The following is a 20,082-nucleotide window of genomic DNA, read 5'->3' as shown; positions in this document are numbered from 1 at the left end:
CACTTTTCTGAGACAGAGTCCCTCAGTGAACCTTAAGCTCATCAACTCAGTTAGACTGCCTGTCCAGCAAGCCTCAGGGATTCTCCTGCCCCTGCTTCTCCTGCACTAGGGATACAACTTTAACAAACTCAGATCATTGAGTCTCCATTAGATCTTGGAATGTGGCCCATAAAGATATTCTTCTGGAGTCAAAGTACCCTCAAATGTTGCCTTTCCTAAGGGATTTAATACTACACCACATTAAAAAAATATTCAGGGTAGGAGACAGGACGGGAAGACAGCTCAGTTGGTAAAGGCTTGCCATGCTGACCGACGAGTGATAACCGCAACCAGGTGAGAAAGCCAGTAATGGTGCATCCCTGTGATCTTACTGTTGAGATAGGATCAGGCCAGTGATCTCTGGGGATCTGCCTGTCTTGACCTCTACAGCATGAGGATTATAGGAGATGCTGCTATGCCTGCCTTTTTATATGGAAGCTGGGAATCTGGATTCAGGTCCTCCTGCTTTCCTGGCAAGCACTTTACTGAAACCAGCATGGTGCTGCATGCCAGTAATGCTAGCCCGTAATGCAAAGCAGGAAGACTGCCACAAGTTTGAGACCAAACTGAACTATCAGGCCAACCAGGGTTATGTAGCAATACCTTTATCTCAAAAACCAACGAGGAGGAGGAAGACCTGACATGCTAGAGTTTCTAGCTTGTCTAGAGGCTCAGGGCCCTGATGGACACTCCTCTGTCCATAAACTTTAATGTGTGGGTTTTCTCACCTTGCAGGATCTTGCTGAGAAGATCTTGTAACAACAATTATTGAATGTCCAGAATCAATTTTTTCTACTGAAAAGACTCATTTATAATCATACCTTGTACTCATTTCAGAGACAGAATTTGGAAGTAAACTGAAAAGCAGAATATTACTAAAATAAGTTATTTATTGCTATCTTAAAAATAAATTAACATTTATTATAGACTATCAAATTTGCTTTAATCTAATCTTAACAAAAGCATAATACATTCCAGTAAACAAGGATTTCCAACTTCATGTGGAACCAAGTCAATTAAACACTTGACTTAGGCAGGGACAAACAGCAGCCACTGCTGTGTAATTCCCAAAATCCACACTCCTTCACATTAAAGGGGAAAACTCAGAGGGGCTCCTCCCCACAGAAAAACGACACATTCCCAAAGCAGCTACAGAGAAGGCGTTAGCTCAAAGTTCTACTTCATATCCCTGAAGAAGGTGGCAGCTTTCCCACCAGTTTTATATAAATGACAGTTTGTTCATGAAAGCAGCCCATTCATGGAATGTGGCAGCATGGTCATAAGTCTTAGGGCTTGGCAGTGTCTGGTCATGTGCCCACATTCAGAGTTAGGAAAGATGCTAAGGCTGTGGGCTGCCATCGTTTCACAGGAACATGAGAAGGTGGCTCTCTTTTCCTTAGAGGTAGGAAGTATTATCCCTCCAGAAGAGCTGGGTCTACAGTTTACCTTACAGTGGACTCAATGAGATGGTCAATAAAACATTTTTTGTCTCTATGAAAGATTTTTCTTGTTAGATTCGCTTCAAAAAAGAGCAATCAGGGTTGAGAGTTAGTGTGTTACTCAAGAGATGTTATTAAGTCTTGTTGAGCATGTCTTCACACCATCCTCTGTTTTTGGCCTCCATATACACAGACGCACTGCACTGCTGCATGGTATATTCCATCTCAATCAGCTGGTGGCATCCAATGGTTAATTTTTCCCTAGGAGAACATGACATGGTAAATCCCAAAACAAATAGTCAAAATCCCAGGACTGCAGAGGCAGAGACAGGCAGGTAACACTGAGTTTGAGAAAACCTGGTCTATGGAGTTCCAGTCTAGCCAGGGCTAAACACCCTGTCTCAACATTTTATTTACCTATGTTTATTTTTTGGGTTTTCAAGGCAGAGTTTCTCTGTGTAGCCCTGGCTGTCCTGGAACTCACTCTGTAGACCACGCTGGCCTCAAACTCACAGGTATCCACCCTAGTGCTGGGATTAAAGAAGTACAACACCGCCGCCTGGCAATTATTTATTTTTAAGTGAATGCATACATGTATGTCTATGTATGGGCTTATGCATATGAGTGTAGTGCCCACAAAGGCCAGGAGTGTGTCAGATCTCCTGGGGATGGAGTTACAGGTAATTGTAAGATGCCCAAGTTTGATGCAAACTCCAGTCAGTCCTCTCCAAAAGCAATATGACCTCTTAACCCCTGAGCCATCTCTTCAGCCCACCACCTACATTTGACCCCTGGACCCACACAGAAGCAAAAAGTAATTCTCCAAACATACACATACCACACTTTTTAAATAAAAAATAGGTAAGTTATTTAGCTGGGTGTGGTGGCTCTTGGGAGGCTAAAGCAAGAAAATCTTCAAATTCAAGGCCACTCTCCCATACATAGTGAGTTCCAGACCAGCATGAATTATAGCATGAACTCCACCTCAAAACAAACACACAACAAAAATAAGAATTGTATATATTTACTGTATGTGGCATGGTTTAAAATTTGTGTACATTATGGAATTGGCTTGGTCAAATTATATAATTACTTCCTAAATCTCTTGAACTATTACTCATGACTGAAATTTTGTGTCATTTAACTAACATCCACCCAATCTTTCTACCACTACCTCCAGGCCTATTTTTGAATTCTACTATTTTGGTTTTGCATAAAGTGAGATCATAGAGTAATGGCATCAAGGTTCATCCATATATCTGCAACAAAAGGACTTCCTTCTTTTCAAAGGCTAAACAGTATTTCTTATCTATTTATTAGCTGGTAGACATTTAGACTGTTCCCAAATCTTGGCTACTGTGATTGATGCTACACTGAAAAATGGAAGTGCAGAAATCTTATAAGTATATCTATTTCCCTTGGATATATTAAAATTTTCTGTCTCTTTCTCACTCTCTGTCTCTCTCAGTGATACTGAGGATTAAACCTAAGACTTTATGCATGTGAGGCAAGTATTCCATCAGCCAATATTCTTAATATTATGTGACAATTTAGAGAAAAAAGGTAAACATGGGGGTTACAGACTTCTAGCTATAATTCCTAGAATTCAAAAATAAGGGTTCCTATGGCAGAACTCTGTAAATAAGCAAAGGTGAAAGTAGAATACTGTGCGTTGAACAGTTTAATTTTCTATCTTACTCTTTGAAGGATCTCTCCTAGCAGGAGGCAGGCTATGTACAGATGTCACCAAGGAGTAAGGGACATCTGTAAGAGAGATGGCTATACTGTATCTACTTCAGTTGGAGAGTTTAAGAAAAATGGGATGTACAGATCAAGTCCTGAAGGAACAGAACTTCAGAAAAGGATAGGTGCCATGCTGCTGGTGGGTAAAAGTGCTTGCTGCTAAGTCTGATGACCTGAGTTTGGTTTTCAGAACCTATGTGGTATGAACAGAGAACCAACTCCAGCAAACTATCCCCTGACCTATACATGCCCCCATGACCAAACAGTAAAACCACTCATGTAAGCCAACTAGCAATTAAATGAATATTCATAACTCCAAAGCAAAGGTGGGATATGGTGGGAGTGATGGTACACACCTTTAATCCCAGCACTTGAGAGGCCAGGGGATCTATTTGACTTTGAGGTCAGCCTGGTCTAATAGTGAGCTTCAGACCAGCCAAGGTTACACAGTAAGACTCTGTCTCAAAATAAACAAAAACTCTGGGAAAGCAGGAAGCCATGCCTACTTCACAATTTTAAAAATTATTACTTTAAAATGTTTACTCTGTGTAGGAGCCCAAATGGCAAATGAAGATGCTGATGGAGTTACTAGGAGGTTCTAAGCTATCCAACTTTAGTGCTGAAAACAAAAATCATTAGAAGAACAGTGAATACTCAAATCTCTAAGCCATCTTTCTAGCTCTAATTACTTTTTTTTAACCTGAGATGAATCCAGTTGACTGTCAAAAGCAAACGGGTCTCCAATTTATAAGACCGCCAGTTCAAGGGCATGAAAGCATTATATTTAACATATTTCCATCTAAGAGATGGTCTCTTTAAGTTCAGGAAAATTACTCAGTATAATCTCTGATGTAGGTATCCAAGAAAGGATAGTTATCTTCATTACACACATGTCATTACTTCATTACACATATGTCATAGCTTCTAAAATGGCTCCAAGCCATGTCCACAGTGTTGGAGAAGACTATTGCTACCTCTCCTCCCATATGATGAATTCCTTGATGTAGGGTACTAAGGGAAAAGAGCTAGTCAGAACTTAGGATTCCATGAGAGAAAGGAAAGACAACAAAAAAGTAAATACAATGTACATGAATAGCCTCACTTCTGGAGGATGTGTGGCTTCTCGGAGACTAAAACCCAATTTTGGGGTTGGGGTTGGGAAAGAAGGACACAGGAGGGAATAATGAGAGGATAACTAACACTAAACACCTTCTGAAAAAGCCCTATAGAGACCACTACACATACACATACACACACACACACACACACACACACGTCAAAGAAATTTAAATGGAGTTATCCTATAATCAGTGCACAACACCTGAACTAGATACCATAAGCTACCAAATAAAAATTCAGTAGTACCAGGAATGTGTTAATTCTTTTTGAGCTGTTAGTCAATGTGAGAAAACAGACCACCAAACATTATAGACTACTGGCACTGTTACCAGAACTAGGTTACCCTCTAGAACTTGACAGTAGATCCTATTGCAGGAAACACCACAAAACTGAGCCACAAACATGGAAAGATCAAGTGAGTGACCTGGAAGTTTCATCCAGCTGTCTAGCTTTTATAGGGCTGAAAGGTGCTATGAATGCTACTACAAAAGAAAACTAATAATCAATCTCACTTAGCCATGAGCTATAATAATGACTTGCCTGGCAAGATATGCCCACTAGATTTACCCACACCTGACACTGTTGGTGAGGCCAAGTACCTGTGACTTGATAGGTCATAGGCCCTTGTAGAAAAGCTACTATTGGGCAGGAGAGATGGCTCAGCAGCTAAGAGCACTAGCTGCTCTTCCGGAGGTCCTAAGTTCAATTTCCAGCAACCACATGGTGGCTTACAACCATCTATACTTATACTATAATCTGATGCCCTCTTCTAGCATGCAGGTATACATTCAGACAGAGCACCTTAATAAATAAATAAATAAATAAATAAATAAATAAATAAATAAATAAATAGATAAATAAATAAATAAATAAATGGATAGATAAATACATAAACGAGCGAACGAATGAATAAATAAATAAATGACATTAAAAAAGAAAATCTACCATTATTAATTCTGCTAAATGGACACAGCATTAAAATGATCCCTAATGACTTACTACTATACCACAGATCAATGCTTGTCTCAGACCTCATCAGAGAACTCTCCTGTAGGAGATGCTGATCTACACAGAGAACCACAACAGTCAATATGTAGAGAGTAAAAGACTTAGGACATACTCATCCCAAAATGGGACATACACTTCCCTTTAAAGATCATGGATCTTTGAGGAAGAGGATGGGAAGAATGTATGAGCCAGAGATAATAGCTGGTGTCAAAGAAATGGTATTTTCTGATTATAACAGGGCAGAGTTACATACAAACTCACAGAGATGTAACAACAGCATTGACAAGACTTACACACACACAAGCCAGACAAAAACAAAATATGTGGGAAGGGAGGTATAGGCACGCAGTCTCACCCTTCCATGAGGAGTTGCTGGCATTTGATAGTTGTCAGGAAAGGCAAAGCCAGTGTTTTCTTAATGGTGTGACCTTTATATTACCACATTCCATGGTAGGTCCCACAGTCAAAAGTAGTTGGCTAACACAAACTAGACTTGATGGGAGAAGGAGAGGGACAGGGAAAGAGAAACACATGAAGCTGGGTGGGTAGGAAGGTAGAAGGGGCGAATACAATCAAAACATACTGTATGAAATTCTCAAAAAATTAATAAAGATATTATTTTTTAAAAAAATTGGCCTTGTTACCCTAGGCCCACTTCCTATAAATAAAGTTAAATTAGTTTTGATTTTGCTGCCAATTCTTTACAACTAATTTTCAGAATAGCCTTGCAAAGGTTCAAAACAGCAGAAATGAAAATTTTCTTATATACTCTAAAATAAAGCAGAAATTAGGCAGGTCCACATTCCTATCCTTGATCCTCTTTTCTCTTTTTTACAGCTGAAAACAAACAAATATACCCTTCAGTAACTGAATCTATTTCCCTTCCCTACCCTCAAGGTTAAGAAGGGGCTTCTTCTCCTCAGCCTAGTGGCACTGAGTTCCTTCCTTTCACATGAGTCAGTATTCAACCATTACTCATAGTTCTTTCCTTCGGCAAGCTGTCAGTGCCAGAAACTGTTCCTTGTAGCTGGTATGGTAAAGGAGATCCTAAGTACCTTTCCTCAAGGCTTAACTGTGGGACAGATAATCAGCACCTTATTTCCTTCCTCCAGCATCTCCAGTAAGTCATCCCCCTTGAGCACTCACCGCTTGGTAATGGGACCCTTGCAAAAGAGAGAAGCAGCTCAATACATTTTTAGATACTTCCTAACTGCAAGAAAGTTTGTCCTTGGGACCCATAAAAGTCATTTATCTGAGTCTAAGTTAAAATGAAAAATATTTCTACTTTCTTCTTCTGACAGTCATATTGTCTCGAGTGCCTTAAATGTGATTTTCATGTCTGAGCTTTTTAAAAAAGTTTTATTTTTATTTATTATTTACACAGTATTCTGCCTGCATGTATGCCTGTACAGCAGATCTCATTATAGAATAGTTGTGAGCCAGCATGTGGTTGCTGGGAATGGAACTCAGGACCTGTGGAAGAACAGCCAGTGCTCCTAACCTCTGAGCCCTCACTTCAGCCCCATGTCTCAGCTTTTTAAGCAGCTCAGATTATAGGGTGCACCACCACACCTACCTAACACTCTAAAGTTCTGAATTGACATACATATGCAGATATGTGGGTAGATAGGGCCCACATGAACAAAAGCTCTTTAGAGGTCTTCAGCAATCTATATCCCAGCTGCTAGGGAGACTGAGACAAGAGGAGTTGTTGGCTCTCCAAGTTCAAAGCCAGTATTAGCAATACAGCAAGACCTTACCTCAGAGTAAATAAATAAATACGATTGTACGTACATGTATACATGAAATAATCGAGGTCAAACATTTGAAAACCACTTTATATAGCTGATAAACTATCATAGGCTTTTTGCATATATAAAATATTCTGTGTTAACAAAGGTTAAAAAAATCTGAGAGCCAGGTGTGGTGGCGCACACCTGTAATCACAGCATTCAGAAGGCAGAAAGCAGACAAATCTCTGTGAGTTTGAGGCCAGCCTGGTCTACAAAGCGAATCAGGGCAGCGAAGGCTAAAAAGAGAAACGCTGTCTCAAAAAACAAAAACAAACAAAATCGTAAAGAGGGGTTAGGGAGATCACTTCAGTAAAAAGTGCTTGCCAGGAAAGCATAAGGACCTGATTCAGATTCCCAGCTTCCACATAAAAATGCACATAATTAAAGCAGCATCTGCCTATAATCCTCATGCTATGGAGACCAAGACAGGCAGATCCCCAGAGCACACGGGCCAGACCCTGTCTCAACAAGAAGGTGGAGACTGAGGAAGACAGATGACTCCTCTACAAGCTTACACATGCATGTTCTCTCTCTCTCCCCCTCCCCACCCATACTCTCTCTCACACACACGCACACACCATATTTTAAAAAGTGGCTTTACCCTCCCATAGTGATAGCAAACAGATGTCTCATTATCTACATATAGATGTGCTTACCGATACTCAGTCTGAGAAACACAATCATAAAGTTCCTGGGCAGTAAATTTGACATTTTTGTTTACCTAAAAAGAAGCAAACTACAGTTATTAAGGAGATATGTTAAATGAGCAATGAAAGTACAATTAGAATGGGTCATATCTTGAGAGCAGAAACTCAGATCTTCAGTCACTGCCTAAAACACAACAAAAATAGGCTGGAGAGATGGCTCAGTGGTTAAGAGTTCTGGCTGTTCTTCCAAAGATCCTGAGTTCAATTCCCAGCAACGACATGGTGGCTCACAACCAACTAATGAGATCAGGTGCCCTCTTCTGGTGTGCAGGCGTACATGCAGACAGAATACTGTATGTATATTAAATAAATCTTTTTAAAAAGACAACAAAAACAGTGACAGGAAGAAGTTCAGTGACCATAATGTTAACACTGAACTATGTACAAACTTCAGTCCTATTTACAACTATCTATTCACAGAACTGAAATAGTAGAAATGAGATAGACCTGAATGTAGTAGAATCTTTGAAAAGCAGATTACTTTGGTGTTCAACTGACAGAAACAATGCTACTGTAAATGGAGCAAAATATCTGATTTAGAAAAAGGTTTGACTTACAATTATTTCTGTCCCTTGCTCTTCCCTTCCCCCACCTCCATTCATTCATTCACTCATTCACTGATTCCTTTTCTTCCTCTCTCCCTGATTCTTTATGGTCCTAGGAATCCAGCTCGTAGCTTCATGCATGCTAAGCAAATATTCCACTCCAGAACTATGCCCTAGTCCATGAACATTTTCTTAAAATCTGTATTTTTAAAACCCAGAGACATAATTTATATAACTATAAATGTAAAAGTCTACCACTCAAATTGTTGCACACTTGAAACACAAAATGAAAGAATATTTTCTTTTCTGAAATTTGATTTTATCATTAGTGTGTGAGTATGTAAGCTAGTGTGGTGGTATTTATGCCATGGTGCAAATTGGAGAGTAAACGGGTTTCAGGGAAGAAAGTCACATCACCAAGCCGGCACAGCCTGCACATTGTTACCAGCTAAGCCATATCGTGAGCCTAGAATCTTTTCTTTCTTAGAACTCACTACTACTGATGCAATGAGTCACTGGTCTGTTCCACGGCCTATGGCTTCTGCTACACTATCAAAACTAGAGGCTCACCCAGACTTCTCTCAGCTATCCCACTGTTACCCTGTGTCACAGAGATTCTGCAGCTTTGGATCTGCTGGACTGACCCCTTCATGTGATCCAGCAGTTCATATATGTAGATGGAGTAGATATTTGGGTGGGCCAACTCAAAGCCCTGGATCTGGGCCTGGGTGGTAGCTGAGTAGTTCAGCCCTACAGCTCTCCCAACACTGGTCCCAGTGGCTTACCCAAGGGCCTAAATCGGCAAGGGGTGGGGTCAGCTTTCTCTGCTGCAGGCTAGCTTGTATATCTTAAATACACACTTTTTAAAAACAAGCAGAGAAACATGTCACTTGCAAATTTTTATGATACTCAGAAGCTTTAAGTCAGCCTCTATAAGACAGCAAGATCCTGGCTCAAGAAAAATCTTCATTTAATCAAAATATTAATAGTAATCTTACTGTATTTTTATAGCCAAACAATATAGAAATACAATATATTTTCATACCTCATACTTGATTAGGAAGTTATAGAGCATCTCAACATCTTGATAACTACTATTAGGAGCCAAAATCCTAAAAACAAACAAAGGACCATAAAAATTAATTTTTAAAAATACTTTTTTCTCCTTCAAACTTATACATATTCATTATAAGTTTATTAAATTTATTAAGTTTATTTACAGGTTCACAAAACCATTAACTCAATTCAACTGAGATCAATTCACTAAAATATTTTAGTTAGTTTAACACCTATACATTAATGATCACAAGACAAGTCATATAGCCCAGATTGGCCTCAAACAGGATATATAGACAAGGTTGGCTCTGAACACATAATCCTCCTGCCTCTACCTCCCAAGCACTGAGATTATAGTGCCTATCTGCCATAAACATTCTTACATGTGAAATAATTATAATTCATGTATTGCGTTATAATAACACATGGTTCTCAAAAGGGAGTAATGTGAATTTACACTCCATATATTTTAAGCTGCAGATGTCTTTCTATAATGCTCAAAAGACAACAAACAAAATATAAAAGATTGTATAAAACAGACATATAAAAGATTGTAGCCAAATTCAAATAACACCGAGCTATCAGCATAGTATTCTATGAAAACCAACACTTAATCAGACTACAAGAACGCATGGAAGTAACATGGAACAAATGATAAAAATCTTGACTAAAAAGAGAGGGCAATATTTTCCACCCTCTAATAGGTATTCTTTTGTACTGCTTGCTTATTTTTTAAAATCTACTCATTTATTGTTTGGTGGCTTTGAGTGTTTTGTCTACATGTACTGCATGGCCGCCTGGTCCAGATGGAGGCCAGAAGATGTTGGATCCCCTGGGACTGGAGTTACAGACAGTTGTGAGCCTCCATGGATGCTGAGAACTGAACCCAGTCCTCTGGAAGAGCAGCGAGTGCTTCTAATCACTGAGCCACTGCTCTAGCCCCTCATATATACATTTATTTTCCTATCTATTAACTAAGAATAATATTAAGTATTTGTTTCACAGAGCTTTTGTATGAAATAAATGAGTTACTATTAGAAGCCTCAGCCAGGTATGGTGGCATATGCCTATAACATGAGTATGTAAAGAATTAACATGGGAGATTGCCTCTTGTTTAAGACTAGTCTTGGCTTCACAGTGAGTTCCAGATACCCTGGCTTGTCTCAAAATTAAATAAATATAATTTGCAATAATAAATTTTATTTATCATAGGCTTATTTATCTTAGGTTTGGGGAAGCTTTTTGAGACAAAGGTTTCATGTAGCTTAGGCTGAACTAAGCCTGAACTACATAGTTGAGGCTGTCCTTTAATTTCTCATCCCTGTATCACCATACCTGGCTCAGAAAAGCCCTAATTGTGTCAAAGATGCAGAAAATACCATATATAAAAGTTATAACTAACATAACTACCATCAACAGCTTTGCCTACTTTCAAGCCACAAAATAAATGAACAGTGCCGTAACTAATAAGGAATCAAGACACTTTAATTAACTCTTAAATTCCAAGGGGCTTTTATCCACAACAATGTTCCTAGGCCCTCATGTCCTTTCCAATCATAAGGTTTCATGAAAGCTAAGTGATATCAAAAATTTCACTGTATCTTTATAGATTATTTGTCTATATTATACTCATGAAAGCTTTTATAAATATTTCAGGATATAGTCAAACTTGAAATGGACTCTGGTATTTTAGAAAGGGAACAATCCAATGTATATTTAGCATAAAAATCTGAATAACTCCAGTTTTGTGGGGAAAGGTTTTCTCCCATCAAGGATTTTTAAAATATAATTTAAAATACAACCTCATGATAGGCAATGGTGACACACACACACACACACACACACACACACACATATATATATATATATATATATATATATATATATATATATATGTGTGTCATATATATATATATGTGTGTCACATATATATATAATCCCACATATAATCCCATATAATCCATATAATCCCAGCACTCGAGAGGCAGAGGCAGGCAGATTTCTGAGTTCAAGGCCAGCCTCGTCTACAGAGTAAGTACCAGAATAGTCAGGGCTACACAGTGAAACCCTGTCTTGAAAAAACAATGAAGTAAGCAAAAATATACAAAGATAACCCATAAGCCATATAAACGCACACACATACATACACACATATATGGACAATATATCTGGGATAGAAAAAGTAATTTACTATAAAAAATACAGCACATTATCACTATGTGCAGTCAACCTACATGCAATATTATACAAGAGCTTCTTACTCCTAGATATAACTTTGTACCATGGAGCTGTATGTACAGATCAGTGCCTTGTTCAACTATCATCAGAGAGTCTTCCTCCTACAGCAGACAGGAACATAGAGGGACCCTGAGCCAGAGAGTATGCAGAGAGGAGAGACCTTGGAACACTTAGCCCTAAACAAGAGGTCTCCATCAAATTCCTCCCTTTGGAGCTCAGGAAACCATGTGGAAGAGGAGGCAGAAAGAGTGTAAAAGCCAGAGGAGATGGACACCAAGTAAACAAGGCCTTCTAAATAAACATGAACAAAGCTCATATGAACTCAAGAGAGATGGAAGCAGCATTTACAGGGGCTGCACCAAGTCCTCTGTATTTATATCATGGCTTCCAGCTAATTTTTTTTATAGGATTCCTGAACATGAGAACAAGTGGGTCTCTGATTCTTGTGCCTTCTCTTAGGCTCTTTTCCTTCTGTTGGTCTGTACTGTCCAAGTTTGATGTGGTAGTTTTTGTTTTAGTTTGTTATATTTTTAAAGATGGATGGATGGATGGGTGGATGAAAGCCTAACCACGAGGATAAAGATTAACAATTGATCTGTCACTTATACCTGCTGGGAGGAGGAAAATCAATATTCTCAAATGGAATAACAGTGGATATATTAACCATTCCAGGACAGGCCTCATATTCAGAAGTACTTGACCAACATAAAACGGACCCAGAGGTTTTTTTGTTTTGTTTTAAATATGTGTTTTTATGTGGTTAGTTTTTTTTTTTTTTTTCTTTTTGGGTGTGGTTTTATTTTGTTTTCTTAGTATGGGAGATTTTTTGTTTGTTTTTTGAGAAAGAACGTAAAGTTGGGTGGATAGGGAGAGAGGATCTGGAAGGACTCGAGGAGAAGAATATAATCAAAATACATTTAAATTTAAAACTTGTTTTAAATACTAAAAAAATTAATTATACTAGAAGGTTGAATTTAGCCTTCATTACATCCTATCAAGCCTGAGTTTAAGAGAATAGAATTTGTACTGGTAGGAAAAAAACGCAAACTTACTCATTACAAGAATAGCTTTACTTTACCTTAAGGGTCTTTTGCTTATATATTATGGTTTACAATCATGTGTTTTATGGGTTTTGAGTGAGTAAATATGTGTATCTGAGTGTCTATGTGTTTCTCATGCTTTTTTTTTTCCTGTTTTGTTCTGCTTTATTTTATTTATTTTTTTTTTTTGAAAAAAAATTTTTTTTGCCTGATTGATTTCTTTACAAAGAGAGAAAGAGGGGCTGGAGAGATAGTTCACTGGTTAAGAGCACTACTGCTCTTCTAAAGGACCCAGATTCAATTCCCAGCACCCACACAGCAGCTCACAACTGTCTGCAACGGCAATTCCAAGGGATCTGACACCTTCACACTAACGCACATAAAATTAAATACATAATTTTTTTTTTAAAGAGAGAATGAATGCATACAGTTGGACACTGAGAAACTGGGAGAACAGGAGGGAGTGGAAACAACAATTAGAATATATTGTCTGGGGGCTGGAGAGATAGCTTAGTGGTTAAGAGTACTGACTGCTTTTCCAGAGGATCGGGCCTCAATTCCTAGCACCTACATGGCAGCTCACAACTGTCTGTAATTTCAAAAGAATATATTGTCTGGAAATTTTTTCAATAAAAATTTAAAACAAAACTCTTTCACTAGATTCTATCTTTTTGCCTGCTAACTGAAGGAGATATAAGGATTAGGAAACTGTGTAAGATTATGCTAAGAGCTATTTGGGCAATTATCAAAGACTTTTTCACCTACTCTAAATGTTAATGCCTTTTTGATCTCCTTAGCCCTTAAAGTTTTTCAATTTATTTATTTTCTTATTCTTTATTAGCTCTATATTTCTCCCTGCTGTACCTCTTTTGAAACCTCTATATTAACTAATCATCTACTGCATACTAAATAAGTATCCCTCAATTAGAAAGAGTATTAATACATTCACTAATATGTACTGGACAAGAAATACAGCTCAGGTGGTAGAATATTTGTATAGCATGCACTGGGCCTGGTGACACATACCTATCATCCCCACACTGGGGAAAAAAAAGGCAGAAATATCAGAAGTTCAATGGTCATCTTTGGCCACATAGTGAGTCTGAGGCCAGTCTGGGTTACATGAGACCATGCCTCAAAATAAAAAACACCCAAACATTTACTGACCATCTATTGGCCAATAACATGCACAATGTTCTAGACATAGAAAAGGCACTTTCTGCCTTAAAGTCTTAGGAGGCTTGTTATAAACCACAGAAAATAAAATTATGTATAAATAGGACATGGATGGTAGAGCAACTATGTCTTGTCATTTACAAACAATAGGTTATATTATTTTTCTGGTACTCACCAAAGCAACTAATATACCTGGTGACAGAAAGACCCAGGAGTATATGGAAATCCTGATAAAGAGGCAAAGTAATGTCTAAGAAACCACTGAAAAATTTGAGGAGGACTAAGGGTAGGAGGGGGTCTAATCATCCAGATCAGCATTTCTCAACCTGTGGGTCACCTAAGACCATAGGAGGAAAAAAAAATCACACATTTATTATTTATGATTCATAAAAATAGCAAAATTAGGGGGGGAATCCAAGATGGTGGTGCTGGGACGACACTGTGTCTGAAGATCAGGACTACAGTGACTACACAGCAACCAACAGACCAAACTCTGGGCCCTAAAACACCAGCGATTGTGTTTCTCAGGTAAGTGGAAACCCCATGGTGAGGGAACCATCAGGTCCAACCTCAGGGTACTCAGCTGACCACCCTCCCACCAAAAAAAGAAAGTTCTTAGGAAAAGTTCCCAGGTTCCTGCTGGCAGCTAGTCGCCAGAGGGGAGGCACTCGCTTGCGCCTGCATGATCTACTTCACCATCCCAGATGGAACTGTGGACCCCAAAACACCACAGACTGGGTCTCCCTGCCAGAAGGAAACCCCATGATGGAGGAAACATCAGGTCAGACCTCAGGATACCCAGCACTAGAAAAGTTTACGGGCTCCCTCAGGCTCCATGCTCTACCATCCTACCACACCCATACATGCTGCACTCACCTGCCACTGATAACCGCTTGGGTACTGGGGCACAGAGTTCCAACCTCATATCTATAAAAGCCTGAGATTCATGGGATCAGCCCCCAGATACTGCTCCAAGGTGCAACCAGTTATACCTAGCTAAAATGACCAAACTGTGGGGCTCCCTGATTCTTCAAGAGGGCTGCACCCAGAAAACACAGTATAAGAGCAACAGCAGCCCACTAAATTCGGAGCAAGAAACTCAGTGGCAGGGCAGCTGTCTCCAGGACTTCTCTTGATGAGAAGACAGACCCCCTGACTACCAATGACCACAATTACCACACAGGTCCATACACATGAGGGGAGCCGTGGCAATTCCTGAGAAGCACCATCTTCTTGCCAAGGGATTCTCCCCACCCCAGTATTCCAGCAGGCACCAGAAACTAATAGCCAATACCTGAGACAGATGGGTAGAGGCCAGCGTAAATGCACAACCAACAAAATCCAAAGAAATATGGCATCTTCTGAACCCAGTTATTCAGAGGCAACTAGCTCTAGACACCCTATCATAAGTGAAATTAAAGAAGATGACCTTACATCTATGCTTATGAAGAGGATAATGGAGGAAACAAATAAAATGTAAAAAGAAATAGAAGAAGATAAAGTCAAACAGTTTGTGACCATCTGTAAAGAAATAGAGGAAGATAAAGCCAAACACATCAGGGCCATCTGTAAAGAAACACAGGCAAATGCAGCCAAACCATTACTGGCCTTCAGAGAGGAAATTATTAAATCACTGAAAGAAATAAAAGAAACAGGAATGGTCAAATAAACAGGTGAAGGAATTGAAGAAAAAAAACAGGAAAATACAGTCAGAAAGGTGAAGGAAATCAACAAAAGGGATCAAGATCTGAAGATAGAATTGGAAAAATTAAAGAAAACACAAACAGGAAATCGTGGAGAAGAAGAACTTAAGGAAGAAAACAGGAACTACAGAGGTAAGCATAACCAACAGACTACAAGAGATGGAAGAAAGAAACTCAGGTCAGGTGTGGAAGATACAATGGAATGAATCAATGCATCTGTCAAAGAAAATGATAAATCTAAAAAATTCCTGACACAAACTATCCAAGAAATCCAAGACAACATGAAAAGACAAAACGTAAGAATAATAGTAATAGAAGAAAAAGAAGATTCCTGTCAACAAGGCCCAGAAAATATATTCAACAAAATCATAGAAGAAAATTTCCCCAATTTAAAGCATACAAGAGGCCTATAGAACACCTAATAAATTACACAAGAAAAGCTTCCCTTCACATAATAATCAAAACAGTACGTATACAGAACAAAGAAAAAATACTAAAAGCTGCAAGGAAAAAATTTGGCCAAGTAACATAAAATGGCAAACCCATCAGAATCACACCTGACTTCTCAATAGAGACTATGAAAGCCAGAAGGGCCTGGACAGATATCATGCAGACCCTAAGAGAACACAGATGTCAGCTTAGGCTACTATATACCCAGCAAAACTCTTCAGTCTTCATAGATGGAGAAAACAAGATAGTCAATGACAAAAACAAATTTAGACAATATCTATCAACAAATCCAGCATCACAGCAGATACTAGAAGGAAAAATACAATCCAAGAAAACTAACTACTTTCAGGAAAACACAGGAAATAAACAAACTAACTACACCTAAACTAAAAGTAGCCAAGCACACAAGCACACCACCACAACATCAAAATCAAAAGATCTAACAGCCACTGGTCATTAATCTCTCTTAACATCAATGGATTCAACTCTCCAATAAAAAGACACAGACTTAAAAGAATGGATGTGTAAAAAAAGACCCAACAATCTGTTACATACAAGAAACACATCTAAGTCACAAAGATAGACATTACCTGAGAGTAAAGGCTAGAAGACAGATTTCCAAGCAAATGGACCCAAGAAGCAAGCAGGAGTAGCCATTCTAATATCTAATAAAGTAGACTTTCAACCAAAATTAATCAAGTGATGGGGAAGGGTACTTCATATTTATCAAAGGAAAATTCCACCAAGAAGACATCACAATTATGAACATCTATGCCCTAAATACAAGGGTAATCACATTTGTAAAACAAACATTAAACACACATAGATCCCTACACTTTTTAAATAGTGGAAGATTTCAACACCCCACTCTCAACAAAGAACAGGTCAACAAAACAGAAATTAAACAAAGAAACGACTCTAACAGATGTCATGAATCAAATGGACCTAACAGACATTTAACCTTTCACCCAAACACTAGAGAATTTACCTTCTTCTCAGCATCTCATGGAACCTTCTCCAAAACAGAACACATAGTTGGTCACAAAGCAAGTCTCAACAGATACAAGAAGGTTGAAATAATCCTTGGTGTCCTATCTGAACACCATGGACTAAAGCTGGACCTCAACAACAACAGAAATAGCAAAAAGCCTACCCATACATGGAAAATGAACAACTTGCTACTCAATGACAGCTGGGTCAAGGAAGAAATAAAGAATTTAAAGTCTTCCTAGATTTCAATGAAAATGAAGGCGCAACATACCAAAACTTATGGGACACAATGAAAGCAGTGCTAAAAAGAAAGTTCATATCACTAAGTGCCTTCTGGAAGAAATTCAAAACACTTATGCAAGCAACTTAATGGCTCACTTAAAAAACCCTAGGAAAAAAAAAAGAGTAGCAGATGCACTGAAGAGTAGACAGATGGAAATGATCAAACTCAGGGCTGAAATCAATAAATTAGAAACAAATAAAACAATTCAAAGAATCTATGAAACCAAGAGCTGGTTCTTTGAGAAAATCAACAAGATAGACAACCCTTAGCCAAACTAACCAAAAGGCAGAGAGACACTATCCAAATCAACAAAATCAAAAATGAAAAAGGGGACAAAATAACAGACACTGAGGAAATCCAAACAATCATTAGGACTTACTTCAAAAGCCTATATGCCACAAAATTTGAAAATCTAAATGAAATAGACAATTTTCTTGATCGATTTCACTTACCAAAGCTGAACCAAGACCAGGTAAATAAATTAAATAGTCCTATATCCACTAAGGAAATAAAAGCTGTCATCAAGTCTCCCATCCAAAAAAAGCCCAGGGCCAGATGATTTCAGCACAGAATTCTACCAGACCTTCAAAGAAGAGCTAACACCAATACTCTTCAAACTATTCCACAAAATAGAAACAGAAGGAACATTACCAAACTCACTCTATGTAGCAGCAGTCACTTTGATAGCTAAACCTCACAAAGACCCAACAAAAAAAGAGAATTTCAGGCCAATCTCCTAATGAACGTTGATGCAAAAATACTCAACAGAATGCTCGCAAACTGAATCCAAGAACACATCAAAGATATCATCTACTATGACCAAGTAGGCTTCATCCCTACTTGATATGCAGGGGTGGTTTCAATATACGGAAATCCATCAATGTAATCTACCATATAATCACACTGAAAGAAAAAAAAAAAAAAAAAACAACACTACATGATCATCTCCTTAAATGCTGAAAAAGCATTTGATAAAAATCCAATATTCGTTTATATTTAAAGTCCTGGAGAAATCAGGGATACAAGGCACTTACCTAAACATAGTAAAGGCAGCATACAGCAAGCCTATAGCCAACATCAAACTAAATGGTGAGAAACTTAAATTAATCCCATTGAAATCAGGGACAAGGCAAGGCTGCCACCCTTTTCATATCTCTTCAACACAATTCTTGAAGTCCTTGCTAGAGAAATAAGACAATTAACTGAGATCAAGGGGATTTCAGTTCAGAAAGGAAAAAGTCAAAGTATCACTATTTGTAGATAATATGGTAGTATACATGAGTGACCCCAAAAATTCTACCAGGGAACCCCTATAGCTGATAAACACCTTCAGCGAAGTGGCTGGATACAAAATTAACTAAAAAAAAAAAAAAAAAAAAAAAAAAAAAAAATCATTAGCCCTCCTGTATACAAAAGACAAAAGGGCTGAGAAAGAAATTAGGGAAGCAACATCCTTTACAATAGCCACTAATAACATAAAGTACATTGGTGGACTCTAACCAAGCAAGTCCCAGACTTGCTTTAAAAGTCTTTGAAAAAACTTCCAGTCTCTGAAGAAAGAAATAGAAGAAGATATGAGAAGATGGAAAGATCTCCCCTGCTCATGGATTGGCAGGATTAATATAGTAAAAGCAATCTACAGATTCAATGCAATTCCCATCAAATTAGCAACACAATTCTTTATAGACCTTGAAAGAAAAATTCTCAACTTCATATGGAATAACAAGAAACCCAGAATTGCTAAAAACAATCCTCTAAAATAAAAGATCTTCTGGAGGTATCTCCATCCCTGATCTTAAACTGTACTATAGAGGAACAGTAATAAAAACTGTATGGTACTGGCATAGAAACCGACTGGTGGATCAATGGAATCAAATAGAAGACCCTGAAATAAACTCACACACTTATATAGACACCTGATTTTTTACAATGATGCCAAAACCATACAATGAAAAAAAGATAGCATCTTCAACAAATAGTGCTGGTCTAACTGGATGTCTACAAGCAGAAAAATGCAAATAGATCCATATTTATTACCCTGCACAAAACTAAAGATGAAATGGATCAAAGACCTTAACATAAAACCAGTTACACTAAACCTGTTACAAGAAAAAGTGAGGAAGAACCTGGAACTCATTGGCACAAGAGACAACTTCCTGAACAGAACACCAACAGTACAGGCTCTAAGAACAACAATCAATAAATGGGACCTCATGAAACTGAAAAGCTTCAGTAAAGCAAAGGACACTGTCATCAGAACAAAATGACAGCCTACAGACTGGGAATGGATCTTCATCAACACTATATCTGACAGAGGGCTAAATATCCAGAATATATAAAGAACTCCAGAAGTTAAAAAGCAACAAATCAAGCAATCCAATTAAAAAATGGGGTATAGAGCTAAATAGGGAATTCTCAATGGAGGAATATTGAATGGCAGAGAAACACTTAGAGAAATGCTCATTGTCCTTAGTCATCAGGGAAATGCAAATCAAAATGACCCTGAGATTTTACCTTACACCCATCAGAATGGCTAAGATCAAAAACTCAAGTGACAACACCTGCTGGAGAGGATGAAGAGAAAGAGGAACTCTCCTCCATTGTTGGTGGGAATGTAAACTTGTACAACCACTTTGGAAATGAATCTGGTGCTTTCTCAGACAATCAGCAATAGTGCTACCTCAAGATCCAGCTATACCACTCCTAGGCATATATCCAAAAGATACTAAAGTATGTGCTCATAACCTGAACTC

The 20,082-nt window shown here is 38.3% G+C and overlaps 1 protein-coding gene across 2 annotated transcripts in view; it reads right to left on the bottom strand.

The window, feature by feature from the left end:
- Nucleotides 1–909: 909 nt before the first annotated feature.
- Nucleotides 910–20,082, bottom strand: part of Swt1 (SWT1 RNA endoribonuclease homolog) — a 68,524-nt gene continuing 49,351 nt past the window's right edge. For both annotated transcript variants that reach the window (XM_055624639.1, XM_055624640.1), the window contains 3 exons: nucleotides 9,439–9,505; nucleotides 7,798–7,862; nucleotides 910–1,739 (listed from right to left, as the gene is read on the bottom strand). In XM_055624639.1, coding sequence (XP_055480614.1) covers nucleotides 1,613–1,739; nucleotides 7,798–7,862; nucleotides 9,439–9,505 — 259 coding nt within the window. In that variant the 3' untranslated portion in view covers nucleotides 910–1,612. The remainder of the gene's footprint in view (nucleotides 1,740–7,797; nucleotides 7,863–9,438; nucleotides 9,506–20,082) is intronic.

The sequence above is a fragment of the Psammomys obesus genome, unplaced genomic scaffold (genome assembly GCF_907164565.1).
Source record: "Psammomys obesus unplaced genomic scaffold, mPsaObe1.curated_primary_1811, whole genome shotgun sequence".
Lineage (NCBI taxonomy): Eukaryota > Metazoa > Chordata > Mammalia > Rodentia > Muridae > Psammomys > Psammomys obesus.
This window is presented reverse-complemented; position numbering and strand designations above follow the sequence as displayed.